Here is a 27,257-nt window from a genome sequence, read left to right as displayed (position 1 = left end):
TTGATTATACAGGGTGAAGCGTAATTCGCGCACTCGGGCGTCGCAGCGCGACTCCTCACATGCCAGCAATAAAAAAATGTCTCTTACAAAATTTCGTCTTGCGAGTATATCCGGTAGAAAACGGACGTTGAAGAGTAGCAATCTGGCAACACTGTAACCATATGTAGGGTAACTACCGCTGTCAGCACGTTCTCGTCTTGCCATACAGTTGGTGCAGTGGGTAGAGTTTTTGGTTGGCATGCAGGAGGTCGATTGTTCGATCCTGGGTTGAGGAGCATTTTTTATTTGCTAATTTCCATCTGACATTACCTACTGTAATACAGTAAGACACCGTTTCTGAGGTCACATGCATCCTACATTTACAACATTTTGTAACGCTGAAACAACAAATACCTGGTTAGACTAATAAGAAATAGACAGCTGAAACAAACAGGTTACACATCTAGTAGAGGAAGTGGTGCGAATAAATTCACGTCCACGACGTGGAAAGGGCGCCTTTCAAAGCTGACCAATGAAAACGATTGTTCGTCCATTTCTAGGATCGTAGTATGTAAGTGCAAATGGTTTCTAGAGGACCCACTGCAATCACTGTTGACGATTAAGATGCCAGATACCATACCACCTGAACTACATTTACGAAATAAAAAACATACGCCGCCTCTGGTTAGCGTGATTAGCTGCCACCCCCGGAGGCCCGGGTTCGATTCCCGGATCTGCCACGAAATTTGAAAAGTGGTACGAGGGCTGGAACGGGGTCAACTCAGCCTTGGGAGGTCAACTGAGTAGAGGTGGGTTCGATTCCCACCTCAGCCATCCTGGAAGTGGTTTTCCGTGGTTTCCCACTTCTCCTCCAGGCGAATGCCGGGATGGTACCTAACTTAAGGCCACGGCCGCTTCCTTCCCTCTTCCTTGCCTTTCCCTTCCAATCTTCCCATCCCTCCACAAGGCCCCTGTTCAGCATAGCAGGTGAGGCCGCCTGAGCGAGGTACTGGTCATACTCCCCGGTTGTATCCCCCGACCAAGAGCCTGAAGCTCCAGGACACTGCCCTTGAGGCGGTAGAGGTGGGATCCCTCGCTAAGTCCGAGGGAAAAACTGAACCTGGAGGGTAAACAGATGATGAAAAACATACGCCTCAACCCAGGATCGACCACTCGACCTCCTGCATGCTAACCCAAAACTCTATCCACTGCACCAACTGTACAATACGACTAGCTTCTGCTGACAGAGGTAGTTACCCTATATGTGGTTACAGTGTTGCCAGATTGCTACTCTTCAGCGTCGTTTTTCTGCCGGAAATACTCGCAAGACGAAATTTTGTAAGAGACATTTTTTTATTGCTGGCATGTGAGGAGTCGCGCTGCGACGCCCGAGTGCGCGAATTACGCTTCATCCTGTATATATGATTTCCAATGTCAAATACGAATTGATATAACATTGTCTAGTTAGTATTCCTAATTATAATAATGAGTTTATACCTCTACTTAACGATTCGTAATAGGCAATACACAATGTATGGAGTACCGAAATTCATGTCGAAGAGAACGGCGATGAAAACGTGAACGGCAAGGTTCCATTTTAGGAAACACTGTGAATCAAAGCATGTCTTATCAGTTTCACACGTTTTAACAAATTGGACCTTATTAAGCAATTATGTTGTTTGTTTGTTTGTTTGTTTGTTTGTTTGTTTGTTTGTTTGTTTGTTTATATGTACGCAGTGCCTTATGATGGAATCTCGGGCCTTCTAATTTCGTGCCGAATTTTGTAATCATTTGGAGTAGAGTACCTTTCCGCTCACTGTCTTAGCACAAGAACTCCCACGAGATCCTCATTATATTAAGGTCGCACATATATTCCTTTTGTGCCCTTTATAAAGCACTAGCTCATGAACCCGTGCTCCGCTACGGAATTCCACGTTGTATACAGTATTCTAGGTAAAATACTAAACACGTTGTGACGTAAACTTTTATTACGTTGCATTGCTCTTAGTGTTACCCGAGAAACAGCACGGGGAGGTTGCCACACGTCGTTTCTCATGCAAAGTGCGGGTTGAGGAGTTTTCATTATAAGTGCAGGCCCCCTTGTCTACTGCAAGTCACAATCGACTTTGGGAGTTTTCATTACAGAGGCAGGCCCCCTTTCCTATTTCCACTCACATTCCAGTTAGAGAGATTTTATCATAATGACAGGCGTCCATTTCCTACTGCCAGCCACAATCAAGCTGGGGAGTTTTCACTGTAATGGAAGGTCCCCTTGCCTAGTGCCAGTCATATCTGAGTTGGGGTGTTTTCATTATAATGGCAGGCCCCTTGCCTACTGCCCGCCACGCTCGACTTGAGGATCCTTATTATTATGACAGGCACTTTTGTCTACAACCATTCACAATTGAATTTTACTGCCGTTCAAATTATGTTGTCCATAGTTGTTGTTGAATTAAGGTTGTTTTATAAAACCTTCTTGTTAAGTGCATTTTTCGTTCGCCCCGTGGCTGCAGAATCACAAGGCTGTCCATGGATCTTACCTGTAAACAGGCCACGTATAACTGGCCATGGGAAAAACAATTATTTCTTAAATCCACACTAGCAACTTTTAAAGACTGCCTCTGAACTTTGTTTATTGTCATTTCGAAGCCTAGTTTAACGGGTGATTGCAGTCGTTTGAATAGGAAGTGGTAGTCGGAGGGAATCAAAGGAATGTGGAGGATGAAAACTGTTTCTCCCGTACTACATCCCGTGAAAATTGTTGCCTCGATCACGTTACTAAATAAAGTCTTCACTTGCAGCCTGGTGCCATTACAAAGCTTAGGGGATATCAGATACTGTAGCAGCATTATGGGCGCTCCAACATTCAGACTAAGATTCTTGAGGTGGAAAATCTGGTGGAGGAACTCCACACGGTAGTGGACCACATTCTCTATTTTCACCATGGAGTCCACAGATTTATATCTCACCATCTTAGTAGGAAGTTTGTTCAATAAGGAATCATGGATACTTGCTGTGGTATCGATTTCAGGCGTGAGAGGATCTTTTTCGGCCAGCTAGTCACTGCCGTATACTAAGATAGGGAATAGAAAAAAAACACGACCCTTCTCCCTTCGTGGGTACAACATGGTGAGGTACCATTACGCCGTAAATAGCAATGAGATGCATGCCTAACGAATCCTATTAAGGAAAAGAAAAGGGAAATAGGGTTAGCTATGTGAAACAGGAACTACAGTATACAGGAGCTCTAGGCAAGCCTGATAGAACACCTATAGCGTTGTGACCGGGAAAGTGCCAGCCCGGTAGATAGTGGGTTCGAACAATGCTGTCGGCAGCCCTGAAGGTAGTTTCTCGTGGTTCCCGATTTTCACACCAGGAAATAAGTGATGGAACGAAGAAGCACGTCTGATCGTGCCTGTCAAAATCTACTCTCCAGTACTTCGACCTAGAGTGATGGCAGTATGATGCCAGTGTCCCGAAACGGCGTGAAGAGATTCCTTGAAATTGGTGAAAATAAAATTTGTGTAAAAATACATTGTATGTCTAATAATAAGTATCCATTTCCCTTCAAACTTGTTAACAGAAGTACGACGGCCAGCCGGTTCTATTTGAATAACTGATATGAATCGCCATTCCTGTTGTAATATGAATGTCATAGATCACGTGTGACAATTTTTGTATCTGTGCAGTGATATTTGAAAACTGAAATTCGATTACGTATCCGTGTGTATTACGGGCCGTGGTAGCCGGATGGTTCTCACTGGATTCTTTCCAAGGTGATGGCGGTTCAAGTTCCGGCCAATGCATGAGGGATTTTTGAAATGAAGTATTAGTTACCCGTGGTTCAAATTCCACGTAAAACTGAGGATCTCGTGGCTAAGATCACGATATCAACAGTAAACGTGAAACTGGGAGCTTGCTTTTGTTTTCAATGCCTTTGCTGGCAGGACCTAGTGTTTACAGTGCACTATGTCTTCTGGTATGGGCTAGAGCAATTTTGTTACTTTCATTGATCTGTCTCTGTCTTATCATTGGCTTTGACAATATGAAAGTGACTGAGGTATGAGCGATGCTAGTAATACCATTCCTTACGCAGCCAGTCCCTGCTATGAATGGTGTGAAACTATTGCTCATAGGGCCAGTTGGTGCATGCATTTCAGTGGGCTTGGCAGACTGATATGTTATAGCAACTTCTGGCTCGGTGAGGAAAGCAACGGGAAACTACCTCACTCCTCATTTCCCTAGTAAGCCTCTTCAGTGATGCCTAGGCCATCTATGACAGCTGTTGGCGGAACTGTTGAGGATCCAACCAGCCTTCGGGCTGAGGACTAAACATACACATACAGTAGGCCTATGTATTAATTCAATTCGTGGTATGTTTCCACGGCAAATACAAATTTAGTTACGACGACGTCAAATTCGTTCTTTGAAGGGAAAATAAACCATTTTCTTTCTTGTAGTTTGATCGCGTTTCACCGTGAACGACAATACTTCGATTTTGTAGATTACATAAAAGAGGTATTCTACCGTGACATGAGTATCGTGTATTGAGTGCAATATTATACCATAGCCGCTCTCTCCTTTAGTATGTTCCTGTAATTACACAGGTCACATTTGCTCCACACTTTCTCACAAAATATTACTCTTATATAATGAAAACATTCCATCGTCTTTCATATACAGTACAGTATGTACAGGACATGTTATTTTTTCCCTAATGGAGTTAACATACAGATAATATTATTATTTTCTGAAAGGAAACTGAGTGAACCTTAGCAAGGGGCTGCATAGTCAAGGTAAAGGCGTGTTCAGTTCACCTTGAAGGACGTGGGTTCGTTTCCCCGTCGGTAAGAAGGAAATTTAGAAACGATATTTCCACTTCTAGAGAGGCACATGGCCCTGAGGTTCACTCAGCCCACACCAAAACTGTGTACCAGGTCAGTTCCTGGGAGCCAAATTGGCCGAGTGTAGAGCTAATCACTTCATCTCACTTAGTGTCTTCATGAATTGTTTAATTTTTCTTAGCTACCAGTTCTTATAACATATAATGTCACTGGGTTTACGTCCCACCAACTACTGTTACGGTTTTCGGAGACGTCTAGATGCCGGAATTTTGTCCCGTTGGCGTTCATTTACGTGCTGGTGAAGCTACCGGCACGAGGCTGTAGTATTTGAGCACCTTCAAATAGCACTGGACTGAACCAAGAACGAACCCGCCAGTCTGTGCTCAGACTTATGACTATTTACGATACTAAGACGAGAAGTAGGTTACTTTCCTCCACCAGCCATCTTAGATGTGTTTTTCTGTTGGTTTTTCCCACTTGAAACAAATGCCATGAAATTGGGCTGCAGGCCTACTTAACATACAAAATCCGGTCGCTTCCTTCCTTCTTCCTGCTTCCTTCACAAACTTGGCCGCAATGAATTACAAATACAGGGTGTGTCTCCATCTATCATACAACTCAATTCCCCCTCCCCTCCTTGAAGCATAGCTGCGGGCAGCGGCTTGCGCTTTAGCATAGCGAATACGGCGAGTTCGTCAATTTGAATCGCGCGCCCAGAAGTAAGAAAGTAACCTCATTTTCTTCTTCTTCTTCTTCTCCTCCTTTATCTGTTTACCCTCCAGGGTTGGTTTTTCCCTCGGACTCAGCGAGGGATCCCACCTTTACCGCCTCAAGGGTTTACTTCCAGGATGGCTGAAGTGGGAATCGAACCCACCTGTACTCAGTTGACCTCCCGAGGCTGAGTGGACCCCGTTCCAGCTCTCGTACCACTTTTCAAATTTCGTGGGAGAGCCGGGAATCGAACCCGGGCCTCCGGGGGTGGCAGCTAATCACACTAACCACTACACCACAGAGGCGGAAACGACGCAATTCTACTGCAGAAAAGTAACTAAACCCGTCGTGACATCTTTGTCCACCTTGGCTGAAAAACATTGATGAATACAGCATATTGCTCCAACGCCGTCACCTCCAGATATAATGTATTCCATTAATGAAATACACATATCCTCGACGAGGTGACAGACGCAAAGGATAACTTCCCTAATTCAAGTCGCTCGGAGGTCTGCCGATAACGTCTTCTGGAGCGTCTGGGAAGGGCCATTGATGCTGATCAAGACTGTATGGTATTTAATCTGCCATGTAGATGTTTATTTCATGATTTGTTGTTGCCCCTTGTCGAGCAAATATCCAACATGTTATTGATTTCCTACATAATATGGCTCAGGCAGTCGTCACGCTGACCACCGGACACTACGATATCTGCAGACCGTCTGGGTGGGTGTTGGATAGTGGCTGCTCCAGTGTCCTCAATGGGCTATATGGATCACGAGGTTTTCTTTTCTATGGCAATTACTTTTCGTGTTCAGTCTTTCCTTATTTACCAGTGGTTTAACGTCGCACTAACACATCGAAGGTATTCGGCGACGCAAGGATGGGAAATGACTAGGACTGAGAGGGCAGCGGCCGTGACCTTACAAGGGAGTTAGTTCAAGTTGCGATCGCAATTACAAAAGAGCTTTGGTTTGCATGTCAAAGTTTTACATGTCCATTACAAATATGCGCCATTGACAATTAAACGGCACTTTACAATCATGCGAATGTTCAGTCATCGAATTCAAACATGGGTTGTTGGTAGCTCTTGGCTACAGTTACGAGGGTGAACATGTTCACAGAGTATAAAGTGCCGGAATCAGAGTTGCTTATCACAGTAGGAGCACTTCATGAATGCCTGCATTAAGCATTCTTCCAGGTCACACTGCTTTTGAACATCAAAACAACATTCGGGCGGTGTTTTAAAACTCTCTGGTCTGAAGTCACCATAACCAGATACTGTACAATCCAGGACACAAAAACTGCGAAGACTGAAGAACAGAACTGATTGTGTAGAATACACATCAGCAACTAAATTGAATCCTTCCACGATGGTGTGAAATGATAGTCGTTAAGGATACTGTGATCTCCAGTCCTCTTCAGCACCGCCTTGAACTGTCGGAGGAATAGCACATCAAGTGGCTGAATGCAAGGTGTGCATCCAGGAGGGATGGTCGGACATTTCGAGGTCGGATAGCATGGATATGAGTTTTGACACGATATGTCCCGAGCGAATCAACCAGAAGAAGAGACTCCTTCGCTGCATATGGGGTGTAGACATCTTGAAAGAATTGCGTCAGGATTCGTTTCGTGAATAGGCCGGACTTCAAGGCAACTTGAATCAAATTTTGCGGTTTCAACATGTGTTGCACTACCCGCACTCCAAATTGACCGATAGGTTCCTGGTAAGCTACCAGCATCGTTGGAAACACGCATCAATTTGCCGACGTAACAGGTTGCATGGTGTAAGAATGAGTTATTGCATGATCACTCTGCACCGAAATTCTTACCGACTTCTCTCCCTTGAAATGCAGAGTTCGCGATGAGTGGAGTTCTTTCCGTATACCACTTTGATCGGTATTATAAATCTGTATACGTTCCATGGTGTTCATTAAGGACATCACCTCACTGTGAAACTCGTTACATCTTTCATTCACGTCACTATATGCATTCCATGTTTTAGTGGTTACACATTTCGTTATTGCCCGTGAGCCAAGATGGTGTCCCTGTTTAATAATTGCAACCCATCCATGGATAGATCCAGTGAATCGAGTCAGTCCTATTTCTCGGTCCTTTTCCAAACCCCAAACACGGCTATCTCTGTCGTAAACATTAGCACCTAGAGCAGTTCCCACCAACCTGAATTTTTCAGCAACCTAATCGTCAAGCACGCGAAGCCTTGAATGCTGGTCTTTCTCACCTTTCTTTACCACGTGAGGTAAATATCGTAGATGATGTATGTCTTGCACCATACGATATCGTTTCTGTACTGTATTGAACCTTAATCTTTTAGTTTTCCCACAATCCTGGAATGCAATGATCTCCTTTGCATTTTCAAAAGATATATCTCCCCACTTTTTCCTCTTCGGTGGGCTTGGAAGATAAACAGACGGCTGGCTTCCATCACTTCTTATCAACCCTTCTTCACTGCCAGGTTCTGGATCATCCATACTTTTTTCACAATTAGACAAGCCTTCTTCTGCGTATTCATATTCTTCAATATAGTCTATTGTATTCTTGCGATGCATATTATTACCATTGGTTGCCACTGTTTCATCTATCACATTCATTATGAATGCAGCTGCATTTCTCTCCTTTACTGTAATTTATGTAGATGTTCTTTGGTGTTTGCAAGGGCTAACAATCATGCTCACTATATCTGCAGGTTTCATTGTCACATGATTACGTTCACAGCGAGAGCTACGTGACTCAGTACGAAATCGGTAACACCACAAACGGACGGCTTAGCTGCCGAGGTTGATGCAACACAGATGGGAGTCATTATTACACTGGTTTCCTTACTCTTATGCGTCATGTCTTTCTGGCTCCCCTAGATGTCACATCGGACACTTCGTCAGATGACCTTCGGTACGACGCGACGTGTGTCGACACTGAAAATAACTACATTAGCTAGAAAAACAATGTTTACGATGTCTGAAGTTACTAAAGTCACGATACCATGTTAGGTATGGTCCATTGTGAGCGGAATATCGAATCTTCGTAGCTTACAGTGTAATTGACGATGGCACTTTGTTTATACATTTTTGTAATCAGCACCTCAAACATATTCATACAAACCACAACTCAACTGCAATTGCGGTCACAACTTGCGCTAACTCCCATGTTAGTTAAAGTACAGCTCCAGTATTTGCCTGGTGTGAAAATACGAAACCACGGAAAACCATCTTCAGGGCTGCAGATGGTGGGATAAATGAAAGTAAATGAAATGGCGTATGGCTTTTAATGCCGGGAGTGTCCGAGGACATGTTCGGCTCGTCAGATGCAGGTCTTTTGATTTGACACCCGTAGGCGACCTGCGCGTCGTGATGAGGATGAAATGATGATGAAGACGACGACACTTACACCCAACCCCTGTGTCAGCGAAATTATCCAATGATGGTTAACATTCCAGACCCTGCCGGGAATCGAAACCGGGACTCCTTGCCAAAGGCCAGCATGCTAACCATTTAGCCATGGAGCCGGACAGATGGTGGGATTTGAACACATCACTTCACAGCCAGATGATTAGGTCCGCGTAGCCGACAAAAGTGGTTGTGTTCAATCCTTACTTAAGTCCCAGTGAATGAACTGAACGTCATCCTAATCCCAGCTAGTACTATGTCACCTTCTTCTTCTTCTTCTTCTTCTTCTTCTTCTTCTTCTTCTTCTTTCCTGACGTCAATCCTTTAATGGAAGGATGCATTCATTATTTCATGTTTCTGTGTGGTTTGTCGTGTGGTGTGTTGTATGTATTTGAAGACGGTATCAATACGAACATCACAAACACCCAGCTCCCGGGCTAGTGGAATTAACCATATGCGAGTAAAATTCTCGGCTCTGACGGGGCCCTCTGTCCATTCATTCAAAACGCTGAACAGAACTGTGGTCTCTTCATCCTTCCAGTAAATCACTGAATACAGTCTCCCAAGTCTCCGACTACTTCTCTTTCCCTCTGAGTCTAAATACACGTCTTGTGTCTCGAGTATCTTGCGTTCGCCTCGCATCTCCACCACTGAAGCCTACTTACGCACATTCACCGTGGTCGTTCAGTATACCTATTCTGCAGCCCGCTGCCATCTCCTTATGTATACGCTCTTGACTCGATAATATAGCTTTCACTGTATCTCCGTCTCGTTTGTGGTTGTGATATGGTAGTGATGAGACTGACGAGTAATGACATTCAGGTCACAAAGAGAGCCTGTGGAAGATTTGCGATATACATCCAGTTCTCATTCCTTTACAGCAAGGTGGGATTATAAAGAACACCGTGCAAGGATTATTATTTGGTCTTCGAATTCACCTTTTTCTTATAGAATTCCATCGGTCGCAACTGGAATTCACCATTTTAGCGTCCACACACCATAATTAAACGTAGTTTCCCTAAGTGCCATCTGAGGAAAAAGCAAACCAAGATCTGGATAGCCCGTGAATTCCAAAGAGCTTGAAAATATGAACGAATTCAGGGTTCGAACCTGAACTCTCTTTGCTCTCGAACACGTGCTTTAACCTCTGTTAGGTCAATTCACGAACGTAGAATCGTGTTTTCACCTCCAGATGCTGAATGACTGTCTGATGAGCAGTCCCTTGGACTAATCTAAATACTGCTACAAGATAAACCACGGCCCTCAAATTCCACAACGTGTGAGTATGTAAACGTTAAGTTCAATCTGATCACGGTGTCAGGAGTGGAACATGCCTTGTAGAAAGCTTTTCATTTAACGCACCCTTAAAACCTATAACAGTTATGAAAGGAACCTTATTCACAGGAACATAAATTCATATAAATAATCTCACATGTTTCCTCCGGATTCGAATCACGGCCGTCTTCGTGTTCAGCAAGCGATGTAGTCACTGACCTGTCCCGCCCAACCAAGCTTGGAAGATCATTTCCGGAAACTCCATGTATGTCCGGCTCTGTACCGTACGTGACAGTAATCGTCTTCACTTCCTCCCTGCCAAGCATATTCATGTCGTGTATTGACTATTGTACAGAATCCTTTGTTAAGATTAAGAATGAACTGAAATCTCACGTACTAACTCTACGTCTCTACAGCCTTTGAAGGGCATTTGCCTCATTGATGACTTCCTCCGTCAACTTCGGCCCACCCCAGCTGACGTAGATCTTCCTCCAAATCATGCACCCATCTCTTCCTTGGTCTACCTCCGCTTCTCCATCCTTCAAGTCAGCCTTCATGCGTTCTATATGGATTCGTTCGAACTGTCCAATCTCGATGGTCATTCGCTGCACCAAATACTATATCTTGCGCAATATCGCCCTCTCCCACATTCTCATCTGTGGATAGGGTCCAAATTTCTGCCCCCATACATAATCACAATTCGAATTAATATTGGTCGGTAAACTAGTACAAGTAAAATTATTCTTGATTTGCATAAAGATTACACTAGAAATTGTAACTTACGGTAAGTTTCCTGTCAAGTCCTTATAAGTGAACTTTGTCTCCAAACTCGCCTCCAGTTATCGGATTGAAGCCACTACAGATATATTAAGGTTTTTTAGGTGTGTTTTCATATTCATCTTTGCCGAGCGAGTTGGTCGTGCGGTTATGTCTCATGCAGCTGTGATCTTGCATTCGGGAGATAGAGGGTTCGAATTCCACCGCTGGCATCCCTGAAGGTGGTTTTGCGTGATCTCCCATTTTCACGCCAGCCTGTATGGCTGTACCTTAATTAAGGCCACGGTCTCTACTTTCCCAATCCTAGCCTTATCCTCTCCTTCCGTCACCGAAAACTTTCGATGTGTTAATATGACGTTAAACAAATAGCAAAAAGAAAGTTAAAAATATCTTATTCATAATATTTGTTAACAAACCAGTGGTGCGTATAGTTTGTTGCTCTCCATTAATTTGCGTAATTATATAATTCCAACCTCTGCCAAATATTTTGCCTCAAGAAATATGGAGGTTCTTAAATTATCACGACTCAGTTACAAAATCTTGCATAATTCGCACAAAGCAAGTATAATACAAACAGTAATTAAATAAATCGCTGTAAAAGTGTTCTTCATACAGATTTACACTTTGCTTATTGAAGTAGCTTACAGCTCTAGGGGAAGTAATGGCCTTTCATAATAATGGGACAAGACGTAATATTCTAACCAGCATCATATGCATAAAGTACGCTAATAATCCTCTGTATGAGTATGATAAGTGCAGTTTCAAGATTTTCTAGGACTATCACTGAGAATGAAATACACGACGTAGAAACAAATGAAAATGAAAATCCTCAGCCTGTTTCCAATCATTCGACCTGGTCAGGAATGGAATGAATGAAGCTCCCATCTATCGGCGAGGATAGGAATCGTGCCGGCAATGATTAATGACTGACAGATGAAATGATATTGGACAATGGCGCTGGAATTAAAGTAACAGGGAAAACCGGAGTACACGGAGGAAAACCTGTCCAGCCCCCGCTTTGTCCAGCACAAATCTCACATGGAGTGACGAGGATTTGAATCAAGGAACCCAGCGGTGAGAGACCGGCGCTCTACCGCCTGAGCCACGGAGGCTTTAGAAATAAAATATCATATTATAATGTATGCAGTGTGAGTGGGACTAAAACTCGTGAACGTTACAGTGAAGACGGCACGATGAGCTATGCCAGTGAGTCACGCGATATCTAAGGGCTTATTTTCTTCTGATATTCAGTTGACGTAAAATGTTATCCCAGTATGTATTACAAATAATTAATCTAAAACTAGGATCTTGGAGATAAAATCGACGATTATCTCAATTATCTTTGCTGAACAATGTTCTTGAGTGACGTGTGTCAGAAGTGAGTAGCCTATACCTTTGCCACTAAGAAGCAGTGATTCTTTACGGCATTTGAATGGTTCACTGTAAACCATTGCCTAATGAAAGAGACTCATTCTGAACAAGATAACTTTGAATAATTTACATTACTTTAGTTCTAATGAATTGATACGAGTCCCGTTGCTCGTGAGCTTTCACTCTGGCTAGCATTTTTAACAGCTGAATGTGAATGGCTTAAGGCGACACTCCGGAGATAAAAATATATTTTTACCTAATGCATAGATTTTCACGAAACTTTGTGGGAATGTCACCTACATAAAAGTAGAAATATCACGAACATTTCTTTCATATACAATTAACATTTTAATGTAAGTTCCTTAATTAGGGAGATAATACTTCTTTTAAAAGCACTGCGTATCGATTTTTCTGTAGATAATTTATGTAAGGAGCTATCTCGTACTAAAGTTTGTGTAGCTTTTACGTTCTAAAATTTTGGACTTTAAAATCCCTACTACCTGAAAAAAATACTGCAATCAAAAATTCCATATGCAGGTTTCTTAATATAGCTATGATACGTATACCATGTAAATTTTCTTATATTCGGCAGAATAATATGGGAGAAAATGGGATTTAAATGTAAAATTACAATTGGCAAACAAAGCATTATTGCGGCGATAAATTGTTTGAATTCAGCTGAATAACTTCGTGAAAAGAAAAAAGAAACACAATCCTTTCAATTTCAATCATTAAAAAATACACCAAAATGACCAAAACATATTTTTTATCTCCGGAGTGTCGCCTTAAATTTTACTCACTACTCTGTGGCGTAAAAGAAGATCATAGTTCTTACCTTGTTCAATATCCTGGTACTTGTCGTATGGCCTCAGTCCATTCTCTCGAGTAAGTCCTCCGAAAGCATAGACAAGATGCGTACAGAGGTATGGGTTGATGTTCTGCGGCGTGAATTTGGCATTTCCTGGTCGATATACCGACCAGTTCGTGTAGTAACAAACCACCCTCTTGCCTGAGTCATCCTGGCGCGTTGTATTGGCTGAAAACAGAAAATAATCGATATAACTAGTGCGAGTGTGATTTGAAAATCGAGAAAGACATTATGGTGATTTCTGTTGACTGGTTAAGAAATATCCACCCTCAAATCGTTTCAAATGTTTTAGAAAGTTAATAATAATAATAATAATAATAATAATAATAATAATAATAATAATACACGAGCCTATCGCTCTGGGTTCCGTGAGAGACTGAAAAATGTTTGCAGGGAAACTGTTGGCGTTTTCAAATCAATCAATCAATCAATCAATCAATCAATCAATCAATCAATCAATCAATCAATCAATCAATCAATCAATCAATCAATCAATCAATCAATCAATCAATCAATCAATCAATCAAAAGAGTTATTTCATTCCCACACCTCAAGCTAAACAATGTAACTCTTGGGCCATGTGAAGGGGAGGACAAGTTGTGAGGATGAAATAAACTTTAAATAGCGTTTTCACGGGGGTTTTCTATGGATTCCATGGGAGATCGTTAAGAAGTTACGAGGAATTCCTTATGGCTGTGTAAGATGTTGCCAGATGTTCTATGGAAGAAATTGCAAGAGCATGAAATAAACCTTCAGCTTGTTTGGTCTTGTCAAGTAGGTGCATTTAGTACATGCCAAAGTACTGTACGACCCGACATGACCTAATAAACTGAGAGTTTGTCTGAAGTACAATACGATCGAAGAAGCCAAATATTCATATTATAAGCGGTACTGCCGGTGAAAACTGATGGTTTCTGCAGAGATCAGATTTAAGAAAAAAACCGTTAATGCTTTAAACGTCCCTTGGATGTTTTCATCCGAAATCTATTTTTAAAACAAGTATAATGAGACTTCATTAATCAGTGTATGCCTTCCCGCCAGCCACGCCTGTTATTGACATATGAGTTGTCACATGTTGTACTTCATACAACACCCTACATTTTTTCATTCTGGTATTTTTCGCGTAATGCATTAGTTGTTCATTTTTTATTTTTTTATTTTTCATCTTTTCTTTTTCAAATTTCGCATAATTTATTACAATGTAAGTCAATAAATCTGTTACAGGTACCGTAGTTTACATTGCAGCTTGAGACATCGTTAGCAATACTAGAATTAAACACAAAAAACGGAACGTGACATTAAAGTTTACCTAGAGACAAATGTTTAGTGCACATAATAGGGAATGCCTGAGGCGCATGACTTAGGCCCAGGAAGCGTTGTTATTATTGTAACATGTATACGGCCTCTCCCCAGTGGTAGGCAATATTGTAAACACCTGAATGTGATGAAGTCTCGCAGAGACAGTCTGAACTTAATGAAAACCACGTCATTTTCTAGTTTATTAATAGATGTCACTACTTTCGGTTTGGAGTGCCACCTACGGGCTTGGTATGAATTTGGTTTAGCAGAGAATTGTAGCTGTTAAGAGGTTGGCACTCGATTGCTTGTTACATCTAAGTTGCCACTACCGTGATTTCAAATTAACCAACAACTCTTTATTTCGGATAGAGTTATACATTCTATACATATTCTATACTTCGTACAGTGCTTATAACCTTTTATATACTTACAAAAAATATAAGAATTTATTTTTACTGTAATGTTTAACCGATTTCTTCCGTAATTTGTAACGTCGTGATAATAAGAACCGCGTTGTAGATTTATCATTTTGTGGGATAATATGTTTTATTACAAACTTAATCGAAGGTTTGCAAGTGCGATTGCTGTCGGCCGATTTCATTTGTACTGTGTGCCATCCCGAAGAAACTGGTAGCGTTTTCCCCATTTTTCTAAAAACTCACCGTTTTGTGTAATCAGCTGTTATTATGGCGACAACATCGCTTCAGGCGCCATTGTAGGGTGACCAACATTTTGCACAGCTGTCGTGTGCAACCTTACAGTACGCCGGCCCACCTTATAGAAATCATGCTGCCATTGATGATGATAATGATGATGGTGATGTTGATGTTGATGTTGATGATTCACTTAAGAGCTAGAGTAATCATAGTGTGAGTAATAGAAAATAGAGAATGAATTCATAAACAAAACTGCTTCCCTCCACTTGCAATACTTCATAGTGTCAAGGATGAACTTGGAAAGTAGACAAATAAGTTGGAAAAGATTTGAAATTAACAATCACAAGTATAAGTGATGGTATGCAAAATAATATGTAGGATGGCCCTTAACCCTGAAGATTGCACTAAAGCTTCCATCAGGAAAATTTAAAATGTTTTACCCTGCTAATGCCATAGCTTTTGTGACAGAACGTAAGATAATAAATGATACGGGACCATTCGACTTCATATTTTCGTTTATTACTTCAAAAAGTGATTTAACCAGTTATTTTTTCGAAATAGCAAATGGGTCAGTAGTTTTCTCTAAATTATTTCCGGTGACAAGATCCTCAGACATAGTCGAAGAAAAATGGTCGGTAAAATTAGAAAGCAGAATAATACACTGACCGACAGAGCAAATGCAACACCAAGAAGGAGTGGTCAGAACTTTATGACAATTGCAGGGTAGACTGACGTCACTGAGGTATGCTCATGATGTGAAATGCGCCGCTGTGCTGCGCACGTAGCGAACGATAAATGGGACACGGCGTTGGCGAATGGCCCACTTCGTACCGTGATTTCTCAGCCGACAGTCATTGTAGAACGTGTTGTCGTGTGCCACAGGACACGTGTATAGCTAAGAATGCCAGGCCGCCGTCAACGGAGGCATTTCCAGCAGACAGACGACTTTACGAGGGGTATGGTGATCGGGCTGAGAAGGGCAGGTTGGTCGCTTCGTCAAATCGCAGCCGATACCCATAGGGATGTGTCCACTGTGCAGCGCCTGTGGCGAAGATGGTTGGCGCAGGGACATGTGGCACGTGCGAGGGGTCCAGGCGCAGCCCGAGTGACGTCAGCACGCGAGGATCGGCGCATCCGCCGCCAAGCGGTGGCAGCCCCGCACGCCACGTCAACCGCCATTCTTCAGCATGTGCAAGACACCCTGGCTGTTCCAATATCGACCAGAACAATTTCCCGTCGATTGGTTGAAGGAGGCCTGCACTCCCGGCGTCCGCTCAGAAGACTACCATTGACCCCACAGCATAGACGTGCACGCCTGGCATGGTGCCGGGCTAGAGCGACTTGGATGAGGGAATGGCGGAACGTCGTGTTCTCCGATGAGTCACGCTTCTGTTCTGTCAGTGATAGTCACCGCAGACGAGTGTGGCGTCGGCGTGGAGAAAGGTCAAATCCGGCAGTAACTGTGGAGCGCCCTACCGCTAGACAACGCGGCATCATGGTTTGGGGCGCTATTGCGTATGATTCCACGTCACCTCTAGTGCGTATTCAAGGCACGTTAAATGCCCACCGCTACGTGCAGCATGTGCTGCGGCCGGTGGCACTCCCGTACCTTCAGGGGCTGCCCAATGCTCTGTTTCAGCAGGATAATGCCCGCCCACACACTGCTCGCATCTCCCAACAGGCTCTACGAGGTGTTCAGATGCTTCCGTGGCCAGCGTACTCTCCGGATCTCTCACCAATCGAACACGTGTGGGATCTCATTGGACGCCGTTTGCAAACTCTGCCCCAGCCTCGTACGGACGACCAACTGTGGCAAATGGTTGACAGAGAATGGAGAACCATCCCTCAGGACACCATCCGCACTCTTACTGACTCTGTAACTCGACGTGTTTCTGCGTGCATCGCCGCTCGCGGTGGTCCTACATCCTACTGAGTCGATGCCGTGCGCATTGTGTAACCTGCATATCGGTTTGAAATAAACATCAATTATTCGTCCGTGCCGACTCTGTTTTTTCCCCAACTTTCATCCCTTTCGAACCACTCCTCCTTGGTGTTGCATTGTCACTGTCAGTCAGTGTATAACAAATTGTTTTGTGGAACAGCTTGGGATACTTGCGCAACTGCGTTGAAGTATTTTATCTGTAGTTAGTAATTGAACTTTAACATGTTTCAACAGCTCACTCGTGTAACAAGTTAACACCCAGTTCAACAAGACAATGAGGGGTGGGATTGATTTCCAGTGACTGCCTTTCAGTTCTAAATAGAGTCATAGGTATCATGTCCAGTCAGTATTGCTGTGTAACATACAAATAATAATAATAATAATAATAATAATAATAATAATAATAATAATAATAATAATAATAATAATAATAATAATAATAATAATAATTTGCCGACGTACGTTTACCTATAGCCAATAATTGAACTTAAATATGTTTCAACAACTCTCTCAAGTAACAAGTTTACACCCAGTTCAGAAACACAAGTGGGGAAGTGTTATTTTATTATTATAATTATTATTGGTATTATTGTTATTATTATCATTGTTATTACCGGTTGAGTTGGCCGTGCGGTTAGGGGCGCGCAGCTGCGAGCTTGCATCCAGTAGATAGTGGGTTCAAACCCCACTGTCAGCAGCCCTGAAGATGGTTTTCTGTGGTTTCCCATTGTCACACCAGGCAGATGCTGGGGCTGTACCTCAATTAAGGCCACGGTCGCTTCCTTCCCATTCCTAGGCCTTTCCTATCCCATCGTAAGACCTATATGAAATGTCGTATGGCTTTTAGTGCCGGGATATCCCAGGACGGGTTCGGCTCGCCAGGTGCAGGTCTTTCTATTTGACACCCGTAGGTGACCTGCGCGTCGTGATTAGGATGAGATGATGAAGACAACACATACACCCAGCCCCCGTGCCATTGGAGTTAACCAATTAAGGTTAAAATCCCCGACCCGGCCGGGAATCGAACCCTGGACCCTCTGAACCGAAGGTCAGTACGCTGACCGTTCAGCCAACGAGTCGATGCGACGTAAAGCAAATAAAAAAATATTATTAAATGAAAGAACTATACGCTGTTAGTGTACCACGTAGTGACAGTAGGTGACTACGTTTCACAACAGGAAAATGCGTTAGAACTGCATCTGTTTTATGCGGTAGAGTCGATTTCTCCACCTTCCTTTCTAATGAGGTCATAAAATGTAATTACCAGATGTTTGCCCCAAACTTCTCGTAAGCCATATAATACAGAAGGAATTTATTTGACATGGCCCATATAAAATGCCTTAAAGTGAAATGTGATGGGAATTTTTCTCCTTTGAATTACTATTATAATGTTTCACTTAAGCTTCAGGCGAGTTTACGTCCTGTAACGTGCAATACCATGTAGACGGAAGTAATACTAGGTTCATAGTGCACTCATATATTCCGCCGTCGCTTTTAAACTAGTATATGGGATCACTGATGTAAGAGCAGGGATCCGAAATTAATCGTCCAGGTTCTATGTATGGATATGTTTATACTAGAGGTGTTTCCTTAAAGGTATCAGAAGGAATTGTAAACATGATCTCGTTGACTGGATTACTGAGCTTACCGGGCGAGTCGGCCGTGTGGTTAGAGGCGTGCGGCTGAGAGCTTGTATCCGGGAGATAGTGGGTTTGAATCCCACTGTCAGCAGCCCTGAAGATGGTTTTCCGTGATTTCCAGTTTTCACACCAGGCAAATGGTGGGGCTGTACCTTAATTAAGGCCACGGCCGCTTCTTTCCAACTCCTATTTCATCGTCGCCATAAGACCTATCTGTATCGGTGTGACGTAAAGCCACTAGCAAAAAAAGTAATAATAATAAAATAAAAAAATAAAAATACTGAGCTTCCAGTAGAGTTCAGGATCAAACCACTGTCTTAACATCATTGCTATTCTAGTTCAACTTCGTTCGGTTCCTACTGATTTTTAAGCGAAGTGAGTAATTCTACCGCCGTCAAATTTCAAATTTTTTTATCTGTCACAGTATTCTATCAGATAATTTCAATATTATCCTCACAATGTTAAATTAACCCTATTCTCGATCCTCATATTATGTAAATGAGTTAGGAAACAAACTCGGAGCCATCTGGACTGCAACGAGCCACTCTAACCAGCAGACCAGGGAACCAGATTATTATTATTATTATTATTATTATTATTATTATTATTATTATTATTATTATTATTATTATTATTATTATATTCCTCCCCGGCGAACCATGTGACCTTGCCGCGGTGGGAAGGCTTGTGCGTCGCAGTGAAGCAGTTAGCCGCGCCGTAGGTGCAACTATATCGGATGGGTATGTGTCGAGAGACCAGACTAACGAATGATACATCGGAAAGGTTCCATAACAAAAAGTAGGATGAGTGATATATACTACATCATCAAAAAGTATCCGGACACCTATCTGAAATTGCACAGAGAGTTTTCACGTGTCACGTTTCCTATTATTGGACATTGATATTTGGTGGGTCCAACCTTCTTTATGCTTTGCACTGTTGAACAACCTTTCGGAAGTTGCAAAGGATGCAGTGTATAGATGATTTACTGTAATGGCCTCGTAATAATACTTAATATGGCTTGGCTATGTTGATACTGCTACCCGCCTTAAAGCAACGGGAAGCTACAGCCGTAGCTAACTCTACATGAATGATGTACTGATGATGGCTTCCTTCCGGGTAAAATATTCCGGAGGTAAAATAGGCCCCCAATCGGATCTCCGGGTAGGGATTACACGAGAGGGGGAAAGTATCGGGAAGATGGATACTGACATTCTGCGAGTCGGAACGTGGAATGTTAGAAGCTTGAATCGTTGTGGTGGGTTAGGGAATCTAAAAAGGGAAACGGATACCCGAAAGTTAGATGTAGATGGTATAAGTAAAGTACTTTCGCAGGAAGAGCAGGATTCTTGGCCAGGGGATTACAGAATTATCAACACTAAATCAAACAGGAGAAATGCAGGAGTTGGCTGAACTGTGAATAAGAAATAGCGTGTAAGCTACTACGACCAGCATAGGGAAAGGATTATTGTTGTCAAGATATACACTAAGCCAATGCCCACCACAATAGTGACGGTCTATATGCCTACTAGTTCAGCGGATGATGAAGTAATCGAAAAAAATATGTTGAAAAGGTGAGGAGAATACAATTGTGATGGGAGACTGGAATGCAGAGGTAGTCCAGGGAAGAGAAGATAATGCAGTAGGAGAATTCGGATTGGGACAAAGGAATGAAAGAGGGAGTCGGCTGGTTGAATTCTGTACCAATCATACTTTAGTCTTGGCTAATACTGTACTTAGTTCAAACACCACAAAGAACCGCTGCATAAGTGGACGAGACCTGGAGACACTGGAAGGTATCAAATGGACTTCATTATGATTAGGCAAATATTCAGAAACGAGGTGTTTGGTTGCAAGATTATTCCAGGAGCAGACGTGGATTCTGGCCGCAACTTGTTGGTCATGAAATGAAGAAATTGAAGAAAGGAATACAAGGAGTTGAGATCTAGACAAATTGAAAGAAAAGAGTGTGAGAGATAGTTTCAAGGATCATGTTGCACAAGGACTAAATGGAAAGGTTGAAGGAAACACAACAGAGGAAGAACGGGAAGTCAAGAAGAATGAGATCAGTAGAGCTGCTGAAGAAAGAGTAGGAAGAAAGGAGAAATCAACTAAGAATTAATGGACAACTCAGAACATAGCAGACCTGATTGAACGAGGAAAGAAAATAGAAAAATGCCAAAATGAGAAGGGCAGAAAAGAATACAGGCAAATAAAGAATTAAGCAGATAGAAATTGCACGACAGCTAAGAAATAATGGTTGAGAGAGTTGTGCAAGGATGCTGAAGGTTGTAAGCTTGTAAGAAAAGTAGATCCTGCACACAGAAAATGCAAGGAAACCTTTGGAGAAAAGAAAACTAGGTGCATGAATATTAAGAGCTCAGATGGAAAATCGCTTCTAGGATATGAAGACTCGGCAGAAAGATCGCAGGAACATATTCAACAATTGTATCAAAGGAAGGAAGTAGGTGATATGCTTCGGGAACAAGAAGAGGCTGTTGATACTGTTGAAATGGGAGACCCAATTTTGAGGGCAAAATTCGAAAGAATTTTGAGAGACCTAAATAGGAACAAGGCACTTTGAATTGATAACATACCCTCAGAATTACTGACTGCCTTAGGAGAAATCAGCATGGCGAGGTGATTCCATTTAGTGGGTAAGCTGTATGATACAGGAAAAGTGCCATCAGATTTTAATAATTGTACCGGGAGGTACACCCCAACGTCGCGCATTCAAAATCAGCGCCTAAAGAACTCCTATTGGCAAAACAGTGAAACTGAAACTATACCTACTTAGAACTTTACTTAGAAGATGTCACCACTAAAATCTGATGTAATTTTGTTATTGTGAAGTTTCCTGAACTGTGTGAATTTCTACTTGTTTTGTTTTCCATTCATCAAGAAGTTTGGACATTCTCTCATAGATGACACTACCAAAAAACTATGATCATGCACCTTGGTGCTAGGTACAAGAACTTATAATTCAAAGAAGTTTTGCATTCATAAGTTTTCTTTTTACTGTTTGATGCTCATTTATTTTTGGGTTGGCAATATTTCCCTTTTATCTCCGCCAGTTTTGAATCTAGCCAATCCCTAATTTCTGTAATTAATTTTCTACCAATCACCATCTTCTTCTTCTCCTCCTCCTCTTTCTTATTCTTCTTCTCCTTCTTCTTCTTATTCTTCGATTTTTAGTGTAACTTTTAAAGTGGCCAATAAAAGTGAGAGGGTGTGGCTAGTTTAATCTTGAATGGTCTCGAACTTTCCCCGAGGGTTTATAAACTGCGGATTTTTACGTCTCTTGGCCAATTGATCGTCATCTTATCGAGTGTGTGTGTGTTAAACAGGAGGCGGGCGGCCTCTTCTTCAGCTGCTAGAACTTTTACAAGGTAATGGCCACATAACATCTTCATTTCTTGCTAGCTCCGCAGTTTAACCCGAGGGAAAGGTCCAAATCATTAACTACGTAACCTACTTTTCTAAAAATGTAACTCTCTGTCGGCTAATGTAAAAACTGCATACAACCTTTAACTGTAAATCGGGTATAGAGAGTGAAGTACCCTCTCGAGCTCCCCTTCATTTTGGTCTGAGGTGCCACGTTTTTGTAATCTTTCGTTTCTGCAATGTATTAAAGTTATTTCCATGCGAGCAACCTCAGTAGTTTGGGAATAGCCCCTGTTTCGTCGGCCAAGCGCCCTATAGGATTTAAAGTTTTTTTTTTTTTGGAGCTCAGTCTTCGACTCCATTCAAATTGTACACGGGCCGTTAATTTAACCTGTTCTTTTTTCACTAAGTCCCTGTAGGTTGGGCACTAGATACCTCTGTGTAGTAAGATTTCTATGTGTAAATAGTGTCTTGTAAGGCCAGAGATTATCAGATGTTCATGCAATGTTGCGTTGAGTAGGCTTGGAAAACTGAGAGCCTGTTAGCTCTTTTTCAAAGTAAGATTTTTTTTTTTTTTTGCTAGGGGCTTTACGTCGCACCGACACAGATAGGTCTTATGGCGACGATAAAAGTAAGATTACTGTATGCCTCTTGAAGGCTAGATGTTGTAATTTTAGGAGCAAGTGCTCTTTGAATTAGGGGATTTCTGCCCTTGTATAAATTTGTGCTCTTTTGTAAATTTGAGCTAGGAGCTCAGGAAAAGTAAAGCGAGGGTTTGAAGCCCACGATCTGTTAAAACCACTAATCTTGTCCTTCTTAGACTTGTTTAATGATTGATACTTGTACCCGTAAACATTGTTAAGTTTGAAATTTTTGAAAATATAACCTTCAGTTTATGTTTTAAATTCAATTCTTGACATTGTAGTTAGACCCATTCATCTCGGCACCTTCTTTCACCTCTGCGATCCACAGATACCCAGGAATAATAATAATAATAATAATAATAATAATAATAATAATAATAATAATAATAAATACAATAATAATAATACTAATAATAATAATAATTTTTAATGTTATTTGCTTTACGTCCCATTAACTACATTTACGGCTTTTGGAGACTCTGAGGTGTCGAAATTTAGTCCCGTAGGAGTCCTTTCACGTTCCAGCAAATCTACCGACACGAGGCTGACGTATTTGAGCACCTTCAAATACCACTGGACTGAGCCAGAATCGAACCTGCCACGTTGGGGACAGAAGGCCAGGCCTCAACCGTCTGAGCCACTCAGTCCGGCCATCAGATTTTAGGCAGAATGTTATTATACCTGTTCCCAAGAGAGCAGGTGCTAACAAGTGTGAAAACTATCGCACAAGTAGTTTAGTATCTATCTCGCCTGCGATATTTTAAGACGCATTACTTACAGAAGAATGGAAAGACAAAGTGAAACTGAGGTGGGAGAAGATCAGTTTGGCTTCAGAAGAAATGTAGAACTCGTGAAGCCATCCTGACTTTACGTCTGATCTTAGGGGACCGAATGAAAATGTAAATGCCCACGTACACGGCTTTCGTAGATCTAGAAAAGTAATTCGATAATGTTGATTGGACCAAGCTATTTGAGATTCTGAAGGTGAATGGGATCAGATACTGTGAAAGAAGAATTATCTACAATCTGTATAATAATCAGTCTGCAGTGATAAGAATCGAGGGCTTTGAAACAGAAGAAGCAATCCAGAAAGGAGTGAGGCAAGGTTGCAATTCCCCTCCCCCTACTTTTCAATGTTTATATAGAACAGACAGCAAAGGAAATCAAAGAGGAATTTGGGAAGGGAATCACAATCCAAGGAGAGGAAATCAAAACCCTGAGATTTGCTGATGATATTGTTATTTTATCTGAGTATGCAGAAGATCTGGAGAAGTTGCTGGATAGTATGGAGAGAGTCTTGGGAAAGGAGTACAAGATGAAAATGAGTAAGTTCAAATAAAATTAATGGAATGCAGTCGAGCGAACTCAGGTGATGCAGGAACTATTCGATTAGGAAATGAAGTCTTAGAGAAGTAGATGAATATTGTCACTTGGGTAGTGAAAGAACTAACGATGGCAGAAGTAAAGGGAGAAATAAAATGCAGACTAGAACAAGCAAGGACTGTATTTATTAAGAAAAGAAGTTTGTTCACTTCGAACATTTACATAGGAATCACAAAGATGTTTCTGAAGAACTTCGTCTCGAGCGTGGCATTGTATGGAAGTGAAAAACACCAGGTCAGAAGGAAAGAGTTTGAAATATGGTGTTAAGTATGTAGTAGTTACGCAAAAATGGAAAGATTAGCACACTATAGGGTGGTATGGAGGGCTGCATCAAACCAGTGTATGGACTGATGACCCAAACAACAACATTATTGCTCTATATTAGATCCTTCACCTTCGAAAACTTTTTTCTCGACACTTCACTGCTTCGTACCACTTCTGGCCTGATTCCATGCTTTTCTAGATCTCGAGGACTTCTTTCACCTATGGGCCTTGAGGTTTTCAGTTCTCCTCAAGAGTGAGAATCCTGTTGTCGAGCCTTTCTGGTTTCATTCATCCTTTTAATATGTCCATAGAATGCCAATCTCATTTTCTTCATATTGGTTGTGATTATTATTATTATTATTATTATTATTATTATTATTATTAATAATAATAATAATATTAATATTATCTTGCCTGATACACATGGGCTAATGACTACGCAGTCTTGCACCTTATACGAACAATCACGACATAAACTACAGTCACCACCATGATGATGATGATGATGATGACGATGCTTGTTGTTTAAAGGGGCCTATCATCTAAGGTCATCGGCCCAAAGTGACCACCAGCTGCAACCTTACACATGTGTGTGGTTTATATGAAGACTAGCTGTTATGTATCCGTCGTTTACGAGTTGGTAGAGATGAGTGGTAGATGAGGAGATATAGCACACCTCATATAAAAACAATAGTCAGTGCAATGTTATTGTTGGTAAGCTGTAGGAGCTTAGGACATTGTAGGCCATCACATTATATTTTCTACCACCTCGGCGATGTAAGTGTATTCGAGGTGTAGACTTCCAATCTCCTTTTTAAAAATTCATTTCTTACATTCTTCCAGTAACCATTCCTTTTCATTTCGACAGTCATCTTCATTATCTTACTGATCAATCGCTGTGCCCATCTCCGTAGCATAACGGTTAGAATTATCAGCTGCGCTCCTCGAAGGCCCATGTTTGATTCCCGGTACGGTAGAAATTTAACAATGGCTGAAGGGTTTGTTTGTGATTAAAATGGTACATGCAGCGTGCCTGGTAAGAGCAGCACCACCTCAAGACAAGGACACGAATTTTTTTTTACAAGTTGCTATACGTCGCACCGACGCATATAGGTCTTATGGTGGCGATGGGACAGCAAAGGAAGGAAGCGGCCGCAGCATTTGCCTGGTGTGAAAATGGTAAACCACGGAACGCACAAGTTCATTTTTCACCACGCAGTTTCGCACCTTGACCAATCACGACAACTGCTACCATCATCACGTTTATCATGGCGACTGAACAATATTTCTACGCCAGCGCTTCTCGGCTTTTACGGACTTAGCAATAAAAATATAAATTGGTGGCTTCCTCCAATCCCTTACCTCCTACGTTAAAAATGTGTGTTGTACAAAATATTGGACATTGCAGTTTCTACCACATTGGTCATGTGCACGTTTCTGATAGAATTACTATTTGGAAACTTGTGAAAAATACTATCGCGAATATCATCGTGTTGTTCCTCGTTCGGTAGAAACGCATGAAAAGTAAAATACGGGAAAGTTTATTTTACACAACATTTATTATGTACAGTTTTTCGATACGACTAATACTGACGAAGAAATTTTGCATTTTCCAATTTGTCCTCCGTAATATTTCTGCGACACTGCACACTAATCAAATAATGTATAGCCTAGTGTACAAACCGACTGTCCTTGAACTTAAACATTTTATTTTGAGAAATTATGTTAAACCTGTTCCCAGTGATATCATAAAAAAACAAATAAACAGACAGACAAAAATTCAACTGAACTCACTTTCGACTTTTGTATACCATATCCGAGACAAAAACGAAGTATGAATTTGTATTATTGCAGACAAAATTGCAATGTTATTAAATGGATTAGTGTCAGTCTGTGTCTTCTTGTCACACTTGCGATCGAACGGGCAATGTTCCTTCTGCAATGACCAGTGACAGTTATACAGTGATACAGATTGGCTAGTTGCGAAGATTCGGGAGATAGTGGGCGAATTCTGTACAAGATGAGTATCGTAATTCATTTTAATACCATAACAATAACCGAGTTCGATAGCTGCAGTCGCTTTATTGCGGCCAGTATCGAGTATTCGGGAGATAGTGGGTTCGAACCCCACTGTCGGCAGCCCTGAAGATGGTTTTCCGTGGTTTCCAACTTTCACACCAGGCAAATGCTGGGGCCGTGCCTTAATTAAGGCCACGGCCGCTTCCTTCCCAATCCTAGCCTAGCTCCTTCTTCTCCCATCGTCGCTATAAGACTTGTCTGTGTCAGTGCGACGTAAAGCAACTTGCAAGAAAACCATAATAATAGAAGCCATAAAGTTCTGTACAATCCCCTACTATTTGTTTAACGTCACAATGACACAGACAGTCAATGAGATGGGAAAGGGCTAGGACTGCGGAGGAAGCAATCATGGCCTTATTTGGTGTACAGCCTGATGTGAAAATGGGAAACCATCGAAATCCATCTTCAGGGCTGCCGACAGTGGGGTTCGAACCCACTATCTTCCGCATGCAAGCTCCACGGTAACTACATGGTTATGTAGCCACTCGCTCGGTCTGTACAATCTCGGAAAATGCGATTCAAGCTAGCATATCTGGTAAAAACTCAGTGATACTGTATGTGATGCCTTTGCATTCTGGATATAGGTGTGAACCATAACTCCCATTGGAGAAAACTTCACCGAAATATATACCAGTGTCAATTTTGTTCTTTTCTATAGCCCCCATCAATTGCTGGAAGTCTTCTGCTTTCAAATCCTCCCAACTCTATTACTGCTAAGTTTGGGTAATGGATTCATAGTG

General features: G+C 41.8%; 1 protein-coding gene across 1 annotated transcript in view; it reads right to left on the bottom strand.

The window, feature by feature from the left end:
* Cht6 (Chitinase 6) overlaps positions 1-27,257 on the bottom strand; it is a 526,853-nt gene that overhangs the window by 252,554 nt on the left and 247,042 nt on the right. Inside the window, exon 3 of the mRNA XM_068226058.1 lies at positions 13,194-13,394. Within this exon, the coding sequence (XP_068082159.1) occupies positions 13,194-13,394 (201 nt within the window). The remainder of the gene's footprint in view (positions 1-13,193; positions 13,395-27,257) is intronic.

This window comes from Anabrus simplex, chromosome 2 (assembly GCF_040414725.1).
Source record: "Anabrus simplex isolate iqAnaSimp1 chromosome 2, ASM4041472v1, whole genome shotgun sequence".
NCBI classification, from domain to species: domain Eukaryota; kingdom Metazoa; phylum Arthropoda; class Insecta; order Orthoptera; family Tettigoniidae; genus Anabrus; species Anabrus simplex.
The sequence above is the reverse complement of the archived record's forward strand: the minus strand, read 5'-3'. Positions and strand labels throughout refer to the sequence as shown.